Source organism: Astatotilapia calliptera, chromosome 22 (genome assembly GCF_900246225.1).
Source record: "Astatotilapia calliptera chromosome 22, fAstCal1.2, whole genome shotgun sequence".
Classification (NCBI taxonomy): domain Eukaryota; kingdom Metazoa; phylum Chordata; class Actinopteri; order Cichliformes; family Cichlidae; genus Astatotilapia; species Astatotilapia calliptera.
Genome location: NC_039322.1, coordinates 10,903,970 through 10,921,564, shown reverse-complemented (window position 1 = coordinate 10,921,564; position 17,595 = coordinate 10,903,970). Strand labels below are relative to the sequence as shown.

General features: G+C 42.3%; 1 protein-coding gene across 1 annotated transcript; it reads left to right on the top strand.

Moving 5' to 3' along the window:
• Nucleotides 1-752: 752 nt before the first annotated feature.
• Nucleotides 753-15,631, top strand: cratb (carnitine O-acetyltransferase b). Its single transcript, XM_026156121.1, has 15 exons — nt 753-1,151; nt 1,431-1,655; nt 2,440-2,558; nt 3,219-3,272; nt 6,193-6,358; nt 8,316-8,490; nt 10,924-11,014; nt 11,237-11,324; nt 11,409-11,509; nt 11,629-11,748; nt 12,338-12,460; nt 13,277-13,412; nt 13,522-13,584; nt 13,681-13,818; nt 14,781-15,631. Exons 1-15 carry the CDS (start codon nt 1,101-1,103, stop codon nt 14,985-14,987), a joined length of 1,857 nt encoding a protein of 618 aa, XP_026011906.1. The 5' UTR covers nt 753-1,100; the 3' UTR covers nt 14,988-15,631.
• The last annotated feature ends 1,964 nt before the right edge of the window (nt 15,632-17,595 follow it).

Genomic DNA, 17,595 nt, shown 5'->3' with positions numbered 1-17,595 from the left:
TTGAGAAACCCTTGGGTTGCTTATGCGGTAGGAGAAGGAACTAAACCCGTGCTGCTCCTTTTAGCCTTGTGGCCTGTAGTTGCCTGCTCAAACATGTAATCAATAGTTTACACATTGTTGTAAACCTTCTGTATGTACCTTCATGACAGCATCTGTTGATTGTAGACCTTGAAAATGACCTGCATCCCTCTCAAGATTTTGTTAGATGTTGTGATGTTGCCAAGCTTCTTTCTAAAAACAAACCAGACTGTTGATTTGGTCACTCATAAATTTTCGCTGTTTCTCTGACAGGCTCACCCTAATGATGGCGTCCCTTACTAGCATTTTTTTTATGATTAGGATACCCGATTACGACATGGTACCCAAATTCAAGAGTGGATTCAGTGTAGTCTGTTCAAGCCATGTATGCTATGTCGGTGTCATGAAATCACCTCTTGATCGTAGTCTTATTTATTAATGACCTCTGTGTGAGTGAGTGTAACATCAGTGACATCAAGAACACTGCATTTAACCTTGTTCTTGTAGTTACCTGCACTACCTCCAGTAGATAAAGTTAATAAAATACGATGTTAGAAGACGATTCAGAAAATAATACTAAAATACACGATTATTGTTGCATTTTCGCAGCTGTAAAAAGTGGTATCAGGTATGTTTTTATGTAGTCTCGGGTTACAATGTCGAACAAACCCGCCCTTTGTGAGGTCATCAAGCCTAACAGCGACACCCCGTGGACGGGGGCGGCAGTGCGCCCTTTGTCTCGGTCACGTAGCTGTTTACGGAAACATTTTCACGTCCGCACGTGCGCCAGTTTGTCACTTCTGCACGGTACGTGAGGGTTCGCGTGCCCTCGGCTCGAAGGAAGGGGCAGGCTGTGCTCGGTTTTTCTCCCGAAATATAAAGGAGTTCAAACTTAATGCGTGTCGAGCGATGAGGACTGTGCTCTGCAGCCATCGTGGAGAAGTAGGAGGAGGTCCGGGCTTCATTTTGCCCGTCTGACCTCGCGCGAACTGTGCAGAAGTTGTCGTGAGCTAAAAAGGCCCATCTGGGTTTTTTGTGTGTCACACCTTTGAACACGGAGCGGATTTGTGACGCGAGGAAAGATGATTTTTAGGAACATTCACTCAGGGACCTGCAGAGCATGGCTGTCCCGGGTGAGTCGACGTTTGTTTTCACACTTGCTGTCATGCTAAAACGCTGAAGCCTTGTTATACTCTCTCTGCGTGAGCAGAAACGGATGATAAACGGACAAGAAGCAGCGGGTGTTGCTTCCACTGTCATATCTTTGACTCCTTTTCTTGAAACGCCCTGCACTCTCTGGCATTTGGTCAAACCTCTGAGGAAGTTCCTGCACTGTGCTCACATGCACTTATTGCTCTTTCAGCATTTTCAAATGAGGAACTCTATTTCACCTCTTCACCTTCCACCTGCAGGTTTCCCTGAGGCAGGAGCTGTGTTTCTTCTCCTCGGTGCCCCCACAGCCGGTGCCTCCTCTGGCCCAAACCCTACAGGGCTACTTGCGGGCGCTGGAGCCCCTGCTGCCCCTCGAGGAGCTGAGCCACACCCGTAGGATAGTGCACGATTTCGGCCGGCCGGCCGGGCTTGGTACACAGCTGCAGGAGGGTCTGGAGAAGAGAGCCAGACTCAACAAGAACTGGGTGTGTAGCAGAGTAGCGGAAGGGGAAAGAATCAATGAAAAATCAATTGGTGACTCCCACACGAGCCCCTCAGAATCAGTTAATTAGAATAACTTATTCAAAAATGCCCTGATTATTTGATTATTATTGACCACTTGTTGACCACTTGTAGACAAAACATTAATTTGGTGATGTTTTGATGGTTTGGACGTTTTCTCTCAATAAATAGAGAAAAAAAATCAGTAAATTAATAATGGTTGAGGAAAAACAGCTTCTGTGCAAGCCTAAATGTGTGATCTGATGGTTTATAAGCTGGGTAACTGTTTTCAGAAATGAACTTATTAGACCAAGCAGCATTTTTCCAGTCTTCTGTTGCCCAATGTCAGTGAGGCCATGTGAATCACCATTTTCCCCTCAGTGTATACCTACACTACGTTGCAAAACAGTGTTTCAGAATAGTTTTTTTTCCCCCTATCGATTAAAAACAATCACTAAAATAAGCATTACTTTATGATATTGTATGTATTTAGCTCTTGTTCTGCATTAAACAAACTTATTATTTCAAAGTTTAGGGAATGTTAAAACGTATACCCTATTGCTGAGAATCAAAGAAGAGTCATGTCTTGCTTCTTGTCTGTGACTTAACTTTGCAGCAAAAGTCTGTTAAAAAGCTTTGAGGTACACACACACACACACACACACACACAGACTCCAGTAAAAACAAAAATCAGTGCCTTTGTGGTTTTGGTCCTTTTTTTGAACTTCAGAGCTGATTTCCGTGCCCTTCCTTTGGTCTCCCCTGCAGATCTCGGACTGGTGGGTGCAGCGGGCGTACTTGGAGAGCAGACAGCCTCTGCCCGTGCACTCGAACGCGGCTATCTCTCTGCCCCGCAGAGATTTTAATGACTGGAGGAGCCAGCTGGTGTGAGTCTACATAAACTGATGTAGAGAGACGGCAGAGAACAGCTATGTGGAAGTGATGGTGCAGAAACCCATAAAATTAAACATTAAAGGGTGAGATGCTGATGTTAACTCACAAAGTTAACATCAGCATCTCAACGCTGAAGATGTGTTGGCCCGCGGTGTATGTATTTTGAACACTCAAAGCCTCACAGTTCATAGCGTGTAAGCCATTTTTAGATTTCAGTACAACAGCAGCAACAGATCTTTGTATTACTTTGAGTGTGTAAACACAACAGAAGTGTTAAAGGACACAGAAGCAAAAGGGTTTAGTTAAGTGTTGCTGTGTCATCATGCACTTATGATCCTGATACTCACACCTGCTGTTTTTATTTTTATCATTTAAAGCTTGCAACATGATGTCCTGCTCCTCTGTGTGCCAAAGTCGTTACTGCCTCTGTTGACTTCTTTCAAAAGACAGACGCATAAACCGAATAGGCCGCATCTGTGAGACTGAAAAGGGGGTCCGTTTCACTTAAATTCTTTAGATCTCATCGCCTGAAAAGGGGGGAAAAAAAAAACATGAATCATGCCATTAATGATCTCTGAGGTTTCATCGTGCTGCTTTGTTTAGCTGAATATGATTTGTGTTTATAGAACCGCTTCGTGTCTGTTTCCCTGCAGGTTTGCGTCCAGACTGATTGCAGCCGTTCTGGACTTTAAGGCCAAAATAAACACGTGAGTCTTAATTTATGGAACATATTTGGAGCAGATCAGTGATCAGTATGGACATGGCAGGACTTCCCTTTTCTGCTCTAAAGGCTAAAAATGATGAGGACACTAGTACAAAAAGTAACAGCATTGTCTCCAATGAAAATAGAAAGTCAAAAGTTTTCAGCGAGCATTCACTGGCCGCTTTATTAAATACAGCTTGCTAGCTGCATTAATGCTTCACAGCACAGATTGAACAAGGAGCTGGAAACATTTCTCTGAGATTTCTGACCATATTGATGTAGTAGCATGCCATGTGTGATCTTCTGTTGCTTCAAGTTCTCACAAGGTATGCTCTTCTGCATACCTTGGTTGTAATGAGTGGTTGTCTTGAGTCACTATCAGGTTAAACCAATCTGGCCATTCTTCTCTGACCTCTGCCTTCACAAGGCATTTTCTCCCAGAGATCCGCTGTTCGCTGGATATTTTCTTTCTTGGGAAACCTTAGAAATGTTTGTCTGGGAAAATCCCAGCAGTTCAGCAGTTTCTGAAATGCTCAGGCCAGCCATGTTGAAAGTCATTTAAATCACTTTTCTTTCTCACTCTGATGCTCACCAAATCGTCTTCACTGTGTCCTCATACCTAAATGCGTTGAATTTCTATCATGTGATTGGCTGATTAGATACTTCCGTTAACAAGCAGTTGAACAGGCGTAACTAGTAAAGTGGCAGATGAGTGTGTAGCTCAATTGTTTTTGTCGCAGTTGAAGTTGAATACATAACAATCACGTAAAAATATTTCTATAAATATGACTCTCAGACTCATTTCTTTCATTGATAGTAATTTAACTAATGTTGTGTTAAAAACAAAAAGCTGTTTCAGGCTTTTTGTTAATGTTTGAAAGAAAATGAAAGTGAGAACTTAAAACTTTCGTTCTTGTAAAAGAGGAGCTTTCATTTGGTTGAAACCCATGAACCAAAGTCTGTAAAATGGCAGTGACTTTTACACAGAGGTTCAATCAAACACCTTTTCTTTTGGTTCACTCTCCCACTCTGTGTTCACGTATTCTGTGTTTAGCCTGTAAGCTATACACAGATGCCAGATTAAATCAGTGGAATAAAAACGAAAATATGTCACACTTTATAGTGCAGATCAAGTACAAGCTGCTATACAAGTCATATTTACTGGTGCCCAGTCTCTCTGCTGTGTGGTGGGGTTGGGGGGTTACTATAGTAAAATACAGTTATTCCCTTTAGAGCTTATGGAGCTGGTTATTACCCGGGGGAATCACAGGCTCTGTACTGGTGTCAGACTTTGCAGTAATCCTCTGACAGCGTTTAAGCTGCGGTGCTGCAGTTGGTTTTATTCGCTTCTATTTTTGTGCCGTGACCTTTGACTCGGCTGGCATCGCCTTGTGTTTTCTCTGGTGCATGAAGTTAATCTGCGTCTAAATGTACTCGCCTGCACATATTGTAACAGAATCTGCAGCTCAGTGCTGCAACGTCTGCTGGAGTCTCTGTCTCCCCGAATGAAGCATGAAAAAGGTGTTTCAGTGTAGGCGCATTCAGCATAGCTCTGAATTTTTAAACTCCAAAAAGTTTTTTCCTCTTCCTTGTCTTTCGCTCTCATTTTCATAGCTACTCTCTGCTCTATTCCCACTGCACAAACTCTGAACTATTGAGTATAGAAAGTTTCTGCTGCTGTGCATTTCTGATCTGAACTCTTTTATCACATTGCACTTTATTTTGTTGTCATGCATCCTGTAAGATTAAAATTGGTGTTACAGTGCTGAGTAACAATCAGGGGGCCTTGTGTTGATCAGTGAGGGACGCCTTTATCATAGTCTGTGGACTTCAGCAGCAATAGTTTAAACTCTAACAGGGAGATAAGATTTAAACTAGCTGGAAGAGGAACGTTTTTAACTGGCTGATTTAGGAAGAAGTCGGGATCAGAATGACCCGGCCTGAACCGGGAAGCAGAATTTGGGTTTTTCCGAATAACCTTAGGGTCAAGCCTGGTTTTCTGTATTATGAAGGTAGTCCACTTAACAGGGTGCATCAGCATGGTAACTTGTGCTGTAGAGAGGTTACAGTTTGGAGATGAACGGGTAGAAATCACTGTCCGCTGACCAATCGATTCTCCCTTGGATCTCTGTTTGGAAGAGCAGGAGGGTCTGAGATGTTTTAATATTATTTAACGTCTTTGCATTTCCCCCGATGAACATCAGTAAAAAAAATCTAGATTTTTTCTTTTCTAAAAGTATTTTACCTTTTTTCTTGCTCTATAAGCATTCATATATAATCCTAAAACAGGACCTACTTGTACTTTGTCACCTTATACAAAATTGGCTTTTTGTTTGTTTGTTTTTAATTGAATTGCTCTGATTGTTAAACACCACTGTGGCTCCCGCTGAAAGAGTGGACACTAACAATGTCTGTTATACATTACTTTAATTAAATAGTCAGTTATAAGCCATCAGATTCTCCAGTGTCCTAATGAGACATGTTAGAAGTCTGTAGACTTTCACAGTCTGCATTTTTGCCTGCTGACAGAGCTACAGTAGGTGCAGCGTCTTATCAGGTGAGGTCCTGTGCAATGAGCAGGTCTAAAACTGATGGGTGTCTTTATTCTTTGCACAGTTGTGAGATGATCAGCGATCCCGCACAGAGATGTTATTCATTGTCCCTCGGTGTATTTAACTAGTGCAGGGTGCAGTCAAGAAGAGGGTAACCCATGTCTTTGTAGGTGCAGGCAGTCATTAAGTGACTGTCTTGAAGAGGCGGCAGCTATAAGTATACGCTCATTGTTCAAAACATGGCTGAGCAGAAGGGGCGGATTAAGGGTTTCATCTTACTAGGGGAAACAACCAGAGAGGGTGACTGAGGAAAGCAGAGGATGGGGGGGAAAAAAAACAATAATGACTGACGTGTTTCTCTTTGTCTGTCAGCGGGCAGCTGCCGGTCGAGTTCATGCGAAGGAAGCCCCTGTGCAAGGAGCTCTACCCGCTCCTCTTCTCCTCCTGCAGGATCCCCGGCCCCAAACACGACTACATTGCTCACTACGGCCGCTCCCGCCGCTCGCCGACGCACATCACTGTCGTCAGGAACTACCAGGTGAGTCGTGCCTGACAGGTGGCAGAAGATGGATTTAGATAGTCTCTTTTCTTCTTTTCTTGTGTTGCCAGTCAAGTCGAGTCTTGTGCAATCACATCTGAAGCTGCTTTTTGTGTTTCTTAAACTCCAAGTTGATTGTTGATACACCAATTTTTGCAAACAGAAGTCACGTGATCGTACAGGAAGCTTTCTTCTGAACATTGAGTACTCTGGCAGCACATTATCCCACGAGATCGTTGTTTTATCTAGTGATTGCTGGCTGTATGTGGATATTTCATCTACATCTTGATTAAAAGAGAAGCTTATTTAGTTTGTAAAGTATCTGCACATAAGTGGAGAACCAGTCAGCAGATGTCTGATTTAACATTGAGTTCAGTTGGGTAATTAGAGAAAGGAAGAGAAGTGTTTAAAAGCATGCTTCTTAGCATTTCAGACATCTGTTACTTTTTATCACAGGAATTCTTAAACCATGAAAACATGTTTGATTCTGGAAAGGAAAAAAGCATGAAATGAGATGTACTAAATCTACACAGTGTTTCATAATGACTAAGGACTACTGCATACTCACATCTACTGTACTTTTTATTGTAGGTTAGTAAGTTGTTCATCTTTCAGAAGACTCAGCGTCCAAAATTAACAAAATATCCTGGATGTTCACCTCTGGCGCTTCCTGTTGTGGCTCAGTTTTTTTTCAAAGGTTAACAGATTTACTGAAAAGGCCTTCTGCTGCCAAAGTGACTTTAATTGATGTAGGGCGTGACTCATTTGCAGTGCGTCAAGTTTGGCGGAGCTGCAGCAGAGAAGTGATAGAAATAGTTTGTTTTTTATTTAGTCTGTTTCTACAGGGTTTATTAGCCACAAGTACAACATCAGCTCTCACTCTGGACTGATGACAGTAAGCGGAGTTATTGTATACTAGTAAGCCAAATGCTAGTTTGTGTTTTTAAATACATTTTGTAGCTCAAGTTAAAATCTATATGTATATGCACACCATTTAATCTGAGGTATGACTGAATGTGATGCAGTCAGCATTATTTGCATGGACTCTGATCTGTCGAGGAATTGTTCTCCTTTCATGGACGAGTGCAGCTGTGCTGTGTTGTTGTGGCGCCCTCTGATGAACACGTCGACCCAGAGTATCCTAGAAATGTTCAGTTGGAGACACAGTGTGACTAAACGCTGGCCAAGAAAGTCTCTGGATATAAATACAGGACCCAGAGAGTCCTGTGCTGCTCTGCACGTGTGGGGCTGGGCATCATCTGCTGAAACAGCTGCTGGGCGGGGCGCAGTACAGACTGGAGCGCCCCGTCTCAGCACCTCAGCCAAGAACAATCGGGTCAGGGGTCAGAGATGTTGCAAGGTTACAGCTTGGATACATGAGAGTCCCGGCAGGAAGTAGCTCTGCCACTAGTCAGGCGTGACGCTGATGACAGTGGTGTTCAGAGACTGCTGCCTGCAGAAAAGAGTAAACTAAACCAGCTGTGAGGTGTAACTTCATTCATATGGAGATTAATAATCCCAACAACAAGCAACCAGAACCCAAAAGTGCTTTCTTAGAGATTAAAATGATGCAGTGAGAATTTTTTATTTATTTATTTCTTTAGAAATGTACTCGTCAAAAAAAAGTGCTTTCATCCACTGAGCCTCGGTTTTCTGATGGACATTTGAGGATATTTTTCAGGTGACAATTCTTTTTGTTTTTGTAAAAGGCAGAACAGGAAAACCCTCAAAGAACTTAAACTGCTTAACAGAAATTCAGATTTTATCGTCTCAGCTCTGAACTTGTTTGGTTTTTTTGATAACTGTAAATGTTGGTGTTTCTGTGGATTTGAAGGGTTTTTTGTGACTGTAAAAAGCACTTAGTGCAGCTTAGTAATCGAAAGATGCCCCCGCTTTTAGTTTTGTATTGCTTTTAAAAACTTTGATCTTACTGACATGGTTTTCCTCTTACTCCCAGTTCTTCCAGCTGGAGGTTTATAACAGCGATGGCTCGCGGATGACTGAGAGTCAGATCCACGGGCAGCTGCTCAGGATCAGGTCTCAGTCTTGGAAGACGGACAAGGAGCCGATGGGCATCCTGACCAGCGAGCACCGCCACACATGGGGAGAGGCTTACAACCGCCTGCTGAGAGGTAGATCACCACACACGCAAGCCGGTGCTTACTACTTGACTGCTATCTCACTGTAAGCTGCTGCTGTTTTCGGTTATTTTAAGAGAGCAAACAAAACTGATCTGTTAATGGCTCAGTTTAAGAAAATACAAATGTGAGAAACGTCTACATGCCAAGCTCTGACTGTAGGATTAACATCCCCTGATGTTGGTGAAGCTTTGCTGGTGTTAGAGTAGCATAGGATACGCCCTCGCATCCATTTTTCTGATGTGCTTGAAATGACGTCACAATATCTGAGGTTCCTTTAGAGCAGCTTGAAGGTGGTGGCCAAAGGAGGCGTTTTATTAATTTTTACCTAATTATAGATTTTAGATAATGAGACCTTCCAACTCAGTGGTTTTATCATCTGCTTTGTAGAAACCTAACTACACATAGGAGACAGGAGAGGGTGCTGTGTACTTGGAGCAGCTCAGTGATCAGAACTCTTCATGTTTTTAGACCTAACACTGGTTTAATGATGGATTGATTAGTATTTAGTATTTATTTATTTATTTATTGTCATTGTCAAGAACAATGAAATTGCGTTTGGGGCTTCCATACAACCCCAAAAAAAGAAGAAAATAATAAATACCCCTTAAAACCCAAGTGTACATATTTAACCCAGTGTGACTCCAATGCAATAAGACAATCCTTAGCAATAATGTTCGTAGAAATTCAGACAAAGACCTGAGAAACATGACAAAATACAACAATGCAACCCATTCAATATTATTGTACTGTGAGATATGATATCAGATATGATAGTTATCTATTTAAGAAAGAGGGGGGGGCAGGAGGGGGAAGAGAATAAAGATATGATGCACCAATGCAGACCAGTTCATTGCTATTAAGAAGTTGGATATGGTTATTGTCCGTGAGAGGGGGGCAGAGAGTTCAGGAGCCTCACAGCCTGTGGATACAGGCTGTTGGCCAGTCTGGATGTTCTGGCCTGTATAGACCTGTACCTTCTCCCTGAGGGCAGCAGATGGAAAAGGTGGCGCGCAGGGTGATGTTGGTCCCGCAGGATACTGTGCACCCTCCTCAGACAGCGAGTGGGGAAGATATTACTGATCTCTGGCAGACTTGTTCCAATAATTCTGCCAGCTTCTTTCACCACCCGCTGGAGTGCTTGCTGATCGGCCTTGGTGCAGCTGGGGAACCACACTAGAAATCCATACGTCAGAACGCTGCTGATGGCACAGTTGTAGAAGTTCAACATCAGAGATCTGGGAATGTGTGCGCTCCGCAGTCTCCTCAGGTAGTAGAGGCGCTGTTGGGCCTTCCGTACAACTGAGGTGATATGGTTGCCCCAGGACAGGTCCTCGGTCACAGTTACCCCCAAGAATTTAAAACTGCTCACCCTCTCCACCGCCTCACTGCCAATGAAGAGAGGCAGATGGTTGTTATGACCCCTCTTCCGGAAATCTACAATGATCTCCTTGGTCTTTTTGGTGTTTAAGACCATTACATGTCTCAAAGCAGTTTTAAGTGTTAAATGTTTTATGCCTGCATCAGCAGAAACCCAATAATCAATCTTGGTTGGAAAAACTGAAATGTTGGTGATGGACGAAACTCTCAGACACTTAAAATGACCGAAAGTTGGAATCATTGTGTTTCCATCTTGTTATTTTCATACTTGGAGTCTGCTGAAGTAGTTTTGCATGATTCACAGCTCAAAATTATCCTCATTTATTTAATACTGTGGTGCAGCCCCTCAAAGGGAAAGAAATTTATTTTCAAGTCATTAAGTTATAAAACAGTAGTTTGGGACAGAAGAGGCAGAGTGTGTACGGACAGTGCAGGAGCTGATAGAGGAGAAATGTTAATAACCGTACGAGCTGGCAAAGGACAGGAGGAGTGATGATGTCGAATAGTTTGACTCTTTTTATTTTAACTCCTTTTAATACTTGATAAATGCAAAAACAGAAAAATGTGAGATTGTTGTGTCAAACTCGGAAACCAGATGGAACTGTAGAAAGAGGAGTCAAAGGAGCTTGCAAAGAAAAGCGTCTGGACTTCTTTAAGTTGCTTGAAGACGTTTCACCTCTCATCTGAGACCCTTAAGGCAGCTCTCTTCTCATTGGCTGCCACGCACAAACAGCAGGTCCTCCACAATGACTTCTTTACGTCTGTGATACAATTAGTCGTTGCTTTCACTGAAGTTGTAGATTGTTTTGGTGCATACAAATATAAACATACCATTATGTATGAAAACGTGTTCTATAGTATAAAATAAAAACAATAAACAAATGGGGAAATAATCCTAGTGATAGCAGCACCAACAAACAATACTTAACAGAAAATAAGGAGAAGCAATCAATAAGCAGGAACAATTTTTGGGCATCATATAAATAACGGCTACATGTGGGAGACGAGTTGATTGGGTTTAAACAACACGGTCTCTGTGTGTATCAGATAAACTGAACCAGGAATCGGTGCGGATGATAGAGACGGGACTTTTCTCCTTGTGTCTGGATTCTCCAGTCATGAGGATATCAGATGAAAAGTATGTGTACACACACACACACCGAGTATTTCTGTGTTTGCTAAATCAGTTGAGTAATGCTGTCTGTGCAGATATTATTGTTTCTTATGGAGGTTTGGAAACACTGCACAATTATCACTACCCGTATTTGAGCTATTGCTCCATTTAAATGTTGTGCACTCTCTGTGGTTTTCTGCGTGTGAGCTCATGAAGAATCGCTTGTGCAACCACTTTAATTGACAGGTATGCGAGCCGCAAGGCCGCGCAGGTCCTTCATGGCGGCGGGACGTTCTCCAACAGCGGAAACCGCTGGTTTGACAAAACGCTTCAGGTGGGAATGCGCACGTGAATGGCGAGAGATGGCTTGTTTAGAGCAGCTGATGCAGAGTGCTGACTCGTGTCTGTGTTTGAACAGTTTGTGGTCGGCGAGGACGGCTCGTGGGGTCTTCTGTATGAGCAAGCCACGGCCGAGGGTCCGCCTGTAGCGACGCTGCTGGATCATGTGATCGAGTATTGGTGAGATGTTGGAATGAAACTGCAGATGTGCTGAATTAGTCAAGAAAAATTGAGCTGAGGTGGAGAATGATGGGGTGTCTGCTCTGAGTGTTTACGTTTTTTTTTTTTCTTGTCTGCAGTGAGAAACCGGACACAAAGAGGGCGCCGCTGCTCCCGCTACCAATGCCCAAGAAGCTTTACTTTCACATAGACCGAGAAATCAAGAGGGACATCGAGCACGCCAAGCAGAACCTTGACATGTAAGCTCCCAACTTTTTTTTAATTTTTTTTATTTAAACTTAAACTCTGAGCTGAGCTCTGCAGCGCGCTGACCTCTCCGCACACCATCAGCTGCATGTTTGTGTTTGCTCTGAAATCTGACAGAGGTGGAGAGAACTTGCTCTAAAAGAAGGCCGCAGGAGTGTAAACAGATTTATCTTTGCTGTGTTTATGTAACCTTGATGGAAATAATGCCTCTGTGGATAACTGTAAAGTCATTCTTCATAATCCACTGCTGTCCTGGTCAGATGCCAAGCTTTTTATATGGTCCTGTGCAATTTCAGAGCTCTCTCAAATCATTCAGATGCCAAAATATGATTGAGGAATAAAGCTTTTTCTTACGTGCAGTGTGGAGTTCAACGGGACTTAAAAATATTATATGGAAATGTTTAAAATAGTGAGTAAAAGTAGGTAGAAGTAAACTTTGTTTACCTTCTGTCACATAATCTAGTGATTTCCCACCTCCTCTCTACACTGCTGTCTGAAAGCTTATTTAAAGCTGCTAATTGAACCTTGACTTTAAACATAAAATCAGCACAAATGCAAATGTTTGTCCTGAATTTGTTGAAGCCTGATCAACGACCTCGACGTTAATGTGTTCAACTTCAAGAAGTTTGGCAAGAATCTTCCAAAGCAGCACCAGATGAGCCCAAACTCCTTTATCCAGGTCGCCCTGCAGCTCGCCTACTACAGGTCAGTGCCAGCAATCTGCTTTTCTTTTCTTTTTTCTTTTTTTGTGTGTTGTTTGTTTGTTTGTTTGTTTGTTTTTAATCTGCTGTTAGAATTTCCTGCTGTGCTGTGGTTAGTCTCAGACTGGATCAGATGGCATTTGTAGTTTTTTACTTCAACCCCGTTGCATTAGAGAGGGAAAGTTACTTTATTAAATAACTGGTAATGTCCAAAACTGACCCATTTAGCTGCTTTGTGAACCGACTGAGCATAAAATAGATTCCTCTTCACTCACACCAGTCCACCTGGTAATCTAACGCCTTGTTTGATACCTGGACTTGATCGGATGAGTTCTGTTGGAGTAATTGGAGTGACTGATTTACACTGATCGGCCACTTTATTAGGTATAGTTTGCTGTTACTGGATGGATCCATCCCTTCATGTTGTTTAAGACCCTACTACCCAAATGTTGCATCAGAAGATTAGACTCATCAGACCAGGAAACACTTTTCCCATCTTATTGTTCAGTTTTGGTGAGCCCCTGTGAACTGGGGCCTCAGTTTCTGTCTCTTAGCTGACAGGAGTTTCACCTGGTTTGGTCTTCTGCTGCTGTAGTCTGCCTGCTTCTGAATGCATGTTGTGTGTTCAGAGATGCTATTCTGCATACCTTGGTTGTAACACGTGAGTTCTCTGTAAATTCTGAATGTGCTAACTGTCTACAAGAGTGAGAATCATTAAGTTTTGTTTTCTGCTTTGTCTTTAAAGTGCAGCACTTACTTGAGATGAACACCTACCTGTTAGCAGCATTGTCTCTGATATTGGCTTTATTTTTGTCTGCAGAGTTCACAGTGAAGTCTGTTCTGCCTGCGATATCGCCACTCAGAGGATGTTTAGAGGAGGAAGGACCGAGTACATCCGCTCACCCACCAAGCAGGGGCTCCAGTTCATTCTGGCCTTTGATAATCCGTCCGTATCGGTGAGAAGCACAAACCCTGTGAGAAAGTTCTCCCGCTGAATGGGAACAGAACTGTTGGAGGATTTTTGTAGCTTGGATTCAGAATGTGTTTATTTTTTGGGGTTTGCAGCGGGAAGCAAAGCAGGAGCTGTTCAGAGAAGCTGTTGATGCCTACTCGGCTCTGACCGAAGCGGTAAGTGTTAAATAAATGTTAAAACATTTATCTCAAAGCTGCTGATTAACTGATTCAAAAACACTCAAACAAGAGTTTCATTTCTCTTTTGTTCAGGCACTTAATGGACACGGCATTGACCGCCACCTGCTGGGGCTCAAGCTGCAGGCCATCGAGGAGGGCATGAGCATTCCCAAAATCTTCATGGACACGGCTTACGGGCTAGCAACACACTTTAAACTCCGGACAGGACAGGTGTGTGTGTGTCTTTGTTCGAGGTGTTATTTACACTGTTGCTCAGTAGGAAATGGGAATTTTTTTTGTTGTTGTTGTTTTGTCAAATGATAGTGGCTATATGAGAGGGAATTTTCTACCAGATAATCTCCTGTGAAGTTCCTGTGAATTTCTTGCAGCACACGCATACATGGATGCTTGGAGTTTCCTCAAAATGAATCTGTTTCTCTTCCTCATTTTAGGTGTTGACAGTCAGATGTGTGGAATTTTTGTAGGTTTTTTTTTCTTTTTTGCCCCGGGGTCAGTTCCTGATTGTTTGTGGGGTTTTTTCTGGCATGCCTTAGTTTTCAAATGACAGTATATATCAAAGCATTTGTACAGTATAGCTGAATGTTCCAGATTCGCACAGTTTTAAAGGGGATCTGTGCTGCTTGGTTGAACTCAACGATGTAGTTGTTTTGTTTCTCCTTCTTATCTTTGACAAAGTTGTGTTGTCTCATGAGTGTGATTCAGGAAAAAATACCCAACTGGCTGTTGAGATAATGACAAGTTTCCAGTTAGCAGCTATGATCACCGGTTATGTGGATTTTGACCAGTTGGAGCATAAATTGTGACGGCAAATTTTCATTTAATTTTAGTCATAAAGGAGGTAGTTGATGATAACTGTGATGAATGTTATTGGTCAACAAAGTTAACACGGCCCAGCTCGCATTGAAATGTAGGTGCTCGTATTTGATGTTTTATGAGCAATTAAAAACACTGTAGATATGAAATGAGAACAGCAGAATTGAGCTCTTGGCATCTGTACAGATCATGTGATATAACTGGAAGCTCTAGATCAGCTGTCTGGTGAGCCTTAGTGTTCTCGTGATGAAGAGTGAACTTTGAGACTCAGATTTGAGGATTTGTGTGTTTTTAATGACGTGTGCCCAGCTTTAAGGCCCAGTTCCATTATTGATCTCCCTCCTGTCTTGTCTCTTCAGATGCCTGCAAACAACACGGACAGCGTGATGTGTTTCGGTCCTCTCGTTCCTGACGGCTACGCCGTCTGTTACAACCCTCAGGCAGACCACATCCACTTCTCCATCACGGCCTTTAACTGCTGCGAGGACACTAACGCAGAGAGACTCGCTCGCACTTTGAGGGACACCATGTGTCATCTGCAGGAGATGTTGCAGCCTACTGTGTAGAGCTGCTGCTACAGCGTCCAGCAGCAAGATACCAAACATTATCTCTAAAGAATATTTTGTACGACTTTTGTAGGGGTGCTTTTTTTGGGGGGGGGGGGGGCAGTATGCTTGCTACTCACGCTTCACTCGAGCATTTAATTGTGTGAGAGCCTGGAAAAGATCTCTGCAGCTCTCGGGTTCTTTTGTTGCTTCTTTAAAGTTTGGGTGAAGCGATAAATCTTTTTCTAAGCTGTCAAATTTGCATCGTCATCGTTGCATTTCGAAGCATCAAATTCCACAGCGTCTCTCGATGAAAGCGAAACGACTCAATGTGACACTCCAGCATTAATCGGAAACGTCTACGCGTGCACTCCTTTGTACAACTTGTGAGATGACCTGTGTCCTTCAACCTTTCACATTTCACTTTTTCATCAGAATTAATGGGAAAGTTGGATTTTTTTTTTTTAATAGGTGAAAAAGGTGGTTTGAATGGACCAGAGGAGAGGAATTCTTGAGGGTGATGTGGTGTTTTTGTGTCTGAACTCGACCTGATCGTGAGATGAATTTTGAATAAGCATAATTTTTGTTGTTTGTTTTGTTTATTTGGAGGATCTTGTTCTGCACTCAACCTGCAGGACTGGTTAATAAAGCCTGTGCTCACATAATTTCTCACTCAAATTATTTTGTCCATGTTAAAGAAAGTATGAGAGTGAGGATTTCCATTAAAAATCTGACACTTTTTCAGCAAAGTGGCATCACAGAATCGCAGTTTTTCACCCAATCTGATTTCTGCTCCAGTGCGCCCCCTCCAATGTTCAAATCTGGACACAATGAGATCTCAACTTTTCAAACCTCATCAGCAGAGCATCTGAGCTGCCTACTTTATGAAAGGTACATTAAATAACTATAGTGTATGCAACCCGTCATAGCAGACCACTACCTGATGAATAACAGGAAAAGCTGACCCTTCAGTCTAGGCTAAAGGGAGGTAGTTTGCTGACGTGGTTCTCCTTAGTGGTAAGGGTCACTGCAAATCAATACAACATTATCTGGAGTGATAAGTTTATCTCATTGTGATGTGAGTGTTTTCTACAAGGATGATGGTACTCCTGGCCAGTGTCAGGGGGGAAGGGGTCTGTGGCCGTATAATAGATGTTTGAAATTAAAATTAAAGTAAGACCTGTCAAAGCTGCATGCCATAAGTGATCCTGCACAATTAATAAAGCTGCTCAGTGGGTGGCCTGTACAGGCTGCACAATTTTAAGGTAATGAAACCTGCTTTAAATCACAGAATTATATGCATATAAATGGTACGCTCAGAAATACAGATCAAAGTATAAAAGTGCAAAAAAATATTTGAGAATAATGGGAAACATGAAGTTGCAGAGGGGATACAGCAACCTTTTTGAACAGGCCTGGACTCATGAGGCTTTTCCATAACGCCAAAGCTTGGAGGTCACTGAATGGGTTGAAGAGTATGAAAATGATCTGAGTCACCAGCTCTTAATCCAGCTGAGCACTTTTTGAGGATTTGGACTGGCTTTGTGGAGAGGTGTATGAGAACTGGTCATCGTCCCTCCACACTGCATTAGAGTCTGTCAAGCAGCACTGAAGATGAAGCTGTATGTGTGGCCTAACATCCAGATTATTCCTCTTTGTTATCTATTTCTATTTATGCTTATGTTGTGACTGAGATTTATGTCAAAGTTCAAAGGTCAGACTGAATAAACATGCCTGTAAACTGCAGCTTGACTGACTGTCAGAGGAATGCAACAGTAAAATTGTAATTTCAGTTTACAACGGAGTATGCACCAAAGGAGCAAACACCATTGAAAGAGGGAACTGCTTACATCATATTATTATGGCTCTCATGATCAGTAGTTTTATAGTTACATAAAGTGAAACATTTTCCCAGTTTTAGCTTCGTATTAACTACCAAAGTTCTTATTTGGTTCGGGTTTTTGAAACTTTGTAAGTTTCTGTAAAAATAAAACAAAAAAGTTGACAAAATGTATTAAACTTTTTTAGTGAAATGCTTATAAAACATTATTTAAAAAATAAAACTTATTTAAAACTTGTTTTCCCTGTCACTTTTTTTTTTTAATAATGTTACAATATTTATAAAGGCAGACGGTGTCTGAGATAGATAGCATGGCCTTCTGTCCACCAATCTAAGGGACAGCGCATGAACAACCCTTGAGCACCAGATCCATAGAGGCAGGGGTCAAGCTAAAGACTGGTAAGGTGCCCTGGAGACTATCAAACATATAGTTGCAGAAGGTTAGACGCAATTGGACCCGTGTAAGTTGAGAGGCACAACCAGGTGGCTGGGGCAGCGTACAGGAACATCTGTCCATATACTGACTAGAATTCCCTGATGGGAAACACCACCAAGGTGGTTGAAAACAACAGGGCTGAGGTCCTGTGGGACCTTGAGTTCTAGGCGTACAAGCAGCTGCTGGCTAACTAACCTGATGGCTGACAAGGAGCAGAAGACCGTATTTGCATTTTATTATAACATTATTGGCAGCAACAAATAAATACACTGTGTTAAAAGCATTAAAATATTTGAGTTGCACAGCCCAGCATTAAATGAATTTGATCAAAATCAGAGAGACACTGTTAAAGC

What these genes read in the sequence shown, in the direction of transcription:
- cratb (XM_026156121.1), top strand. Translation starts at nt 1,101, where the DNA reads ATGATTTTTAGGAACATTCACTCAGGGACCTGCAGAGCATGGCTGTCC. An exon ending in CTGTCGTCAGGAACTACCAG is followed by an intron (nt 6,359 to 8,315) that starts GTGAGTCGTGCC and finishes TCTTACTCCCAG; the next exon opens with TTCTTCCAGCTGGAGGTTTA. An exon ending in ATGAGGATATCAGATGAAAA is followed by an intron (nt 11,015 to 11,236) that starts GTATGTGTACAC and finishes TTTAATTGACAG; the next exon opens with GTATGCGAGCCGCAAGGCCG.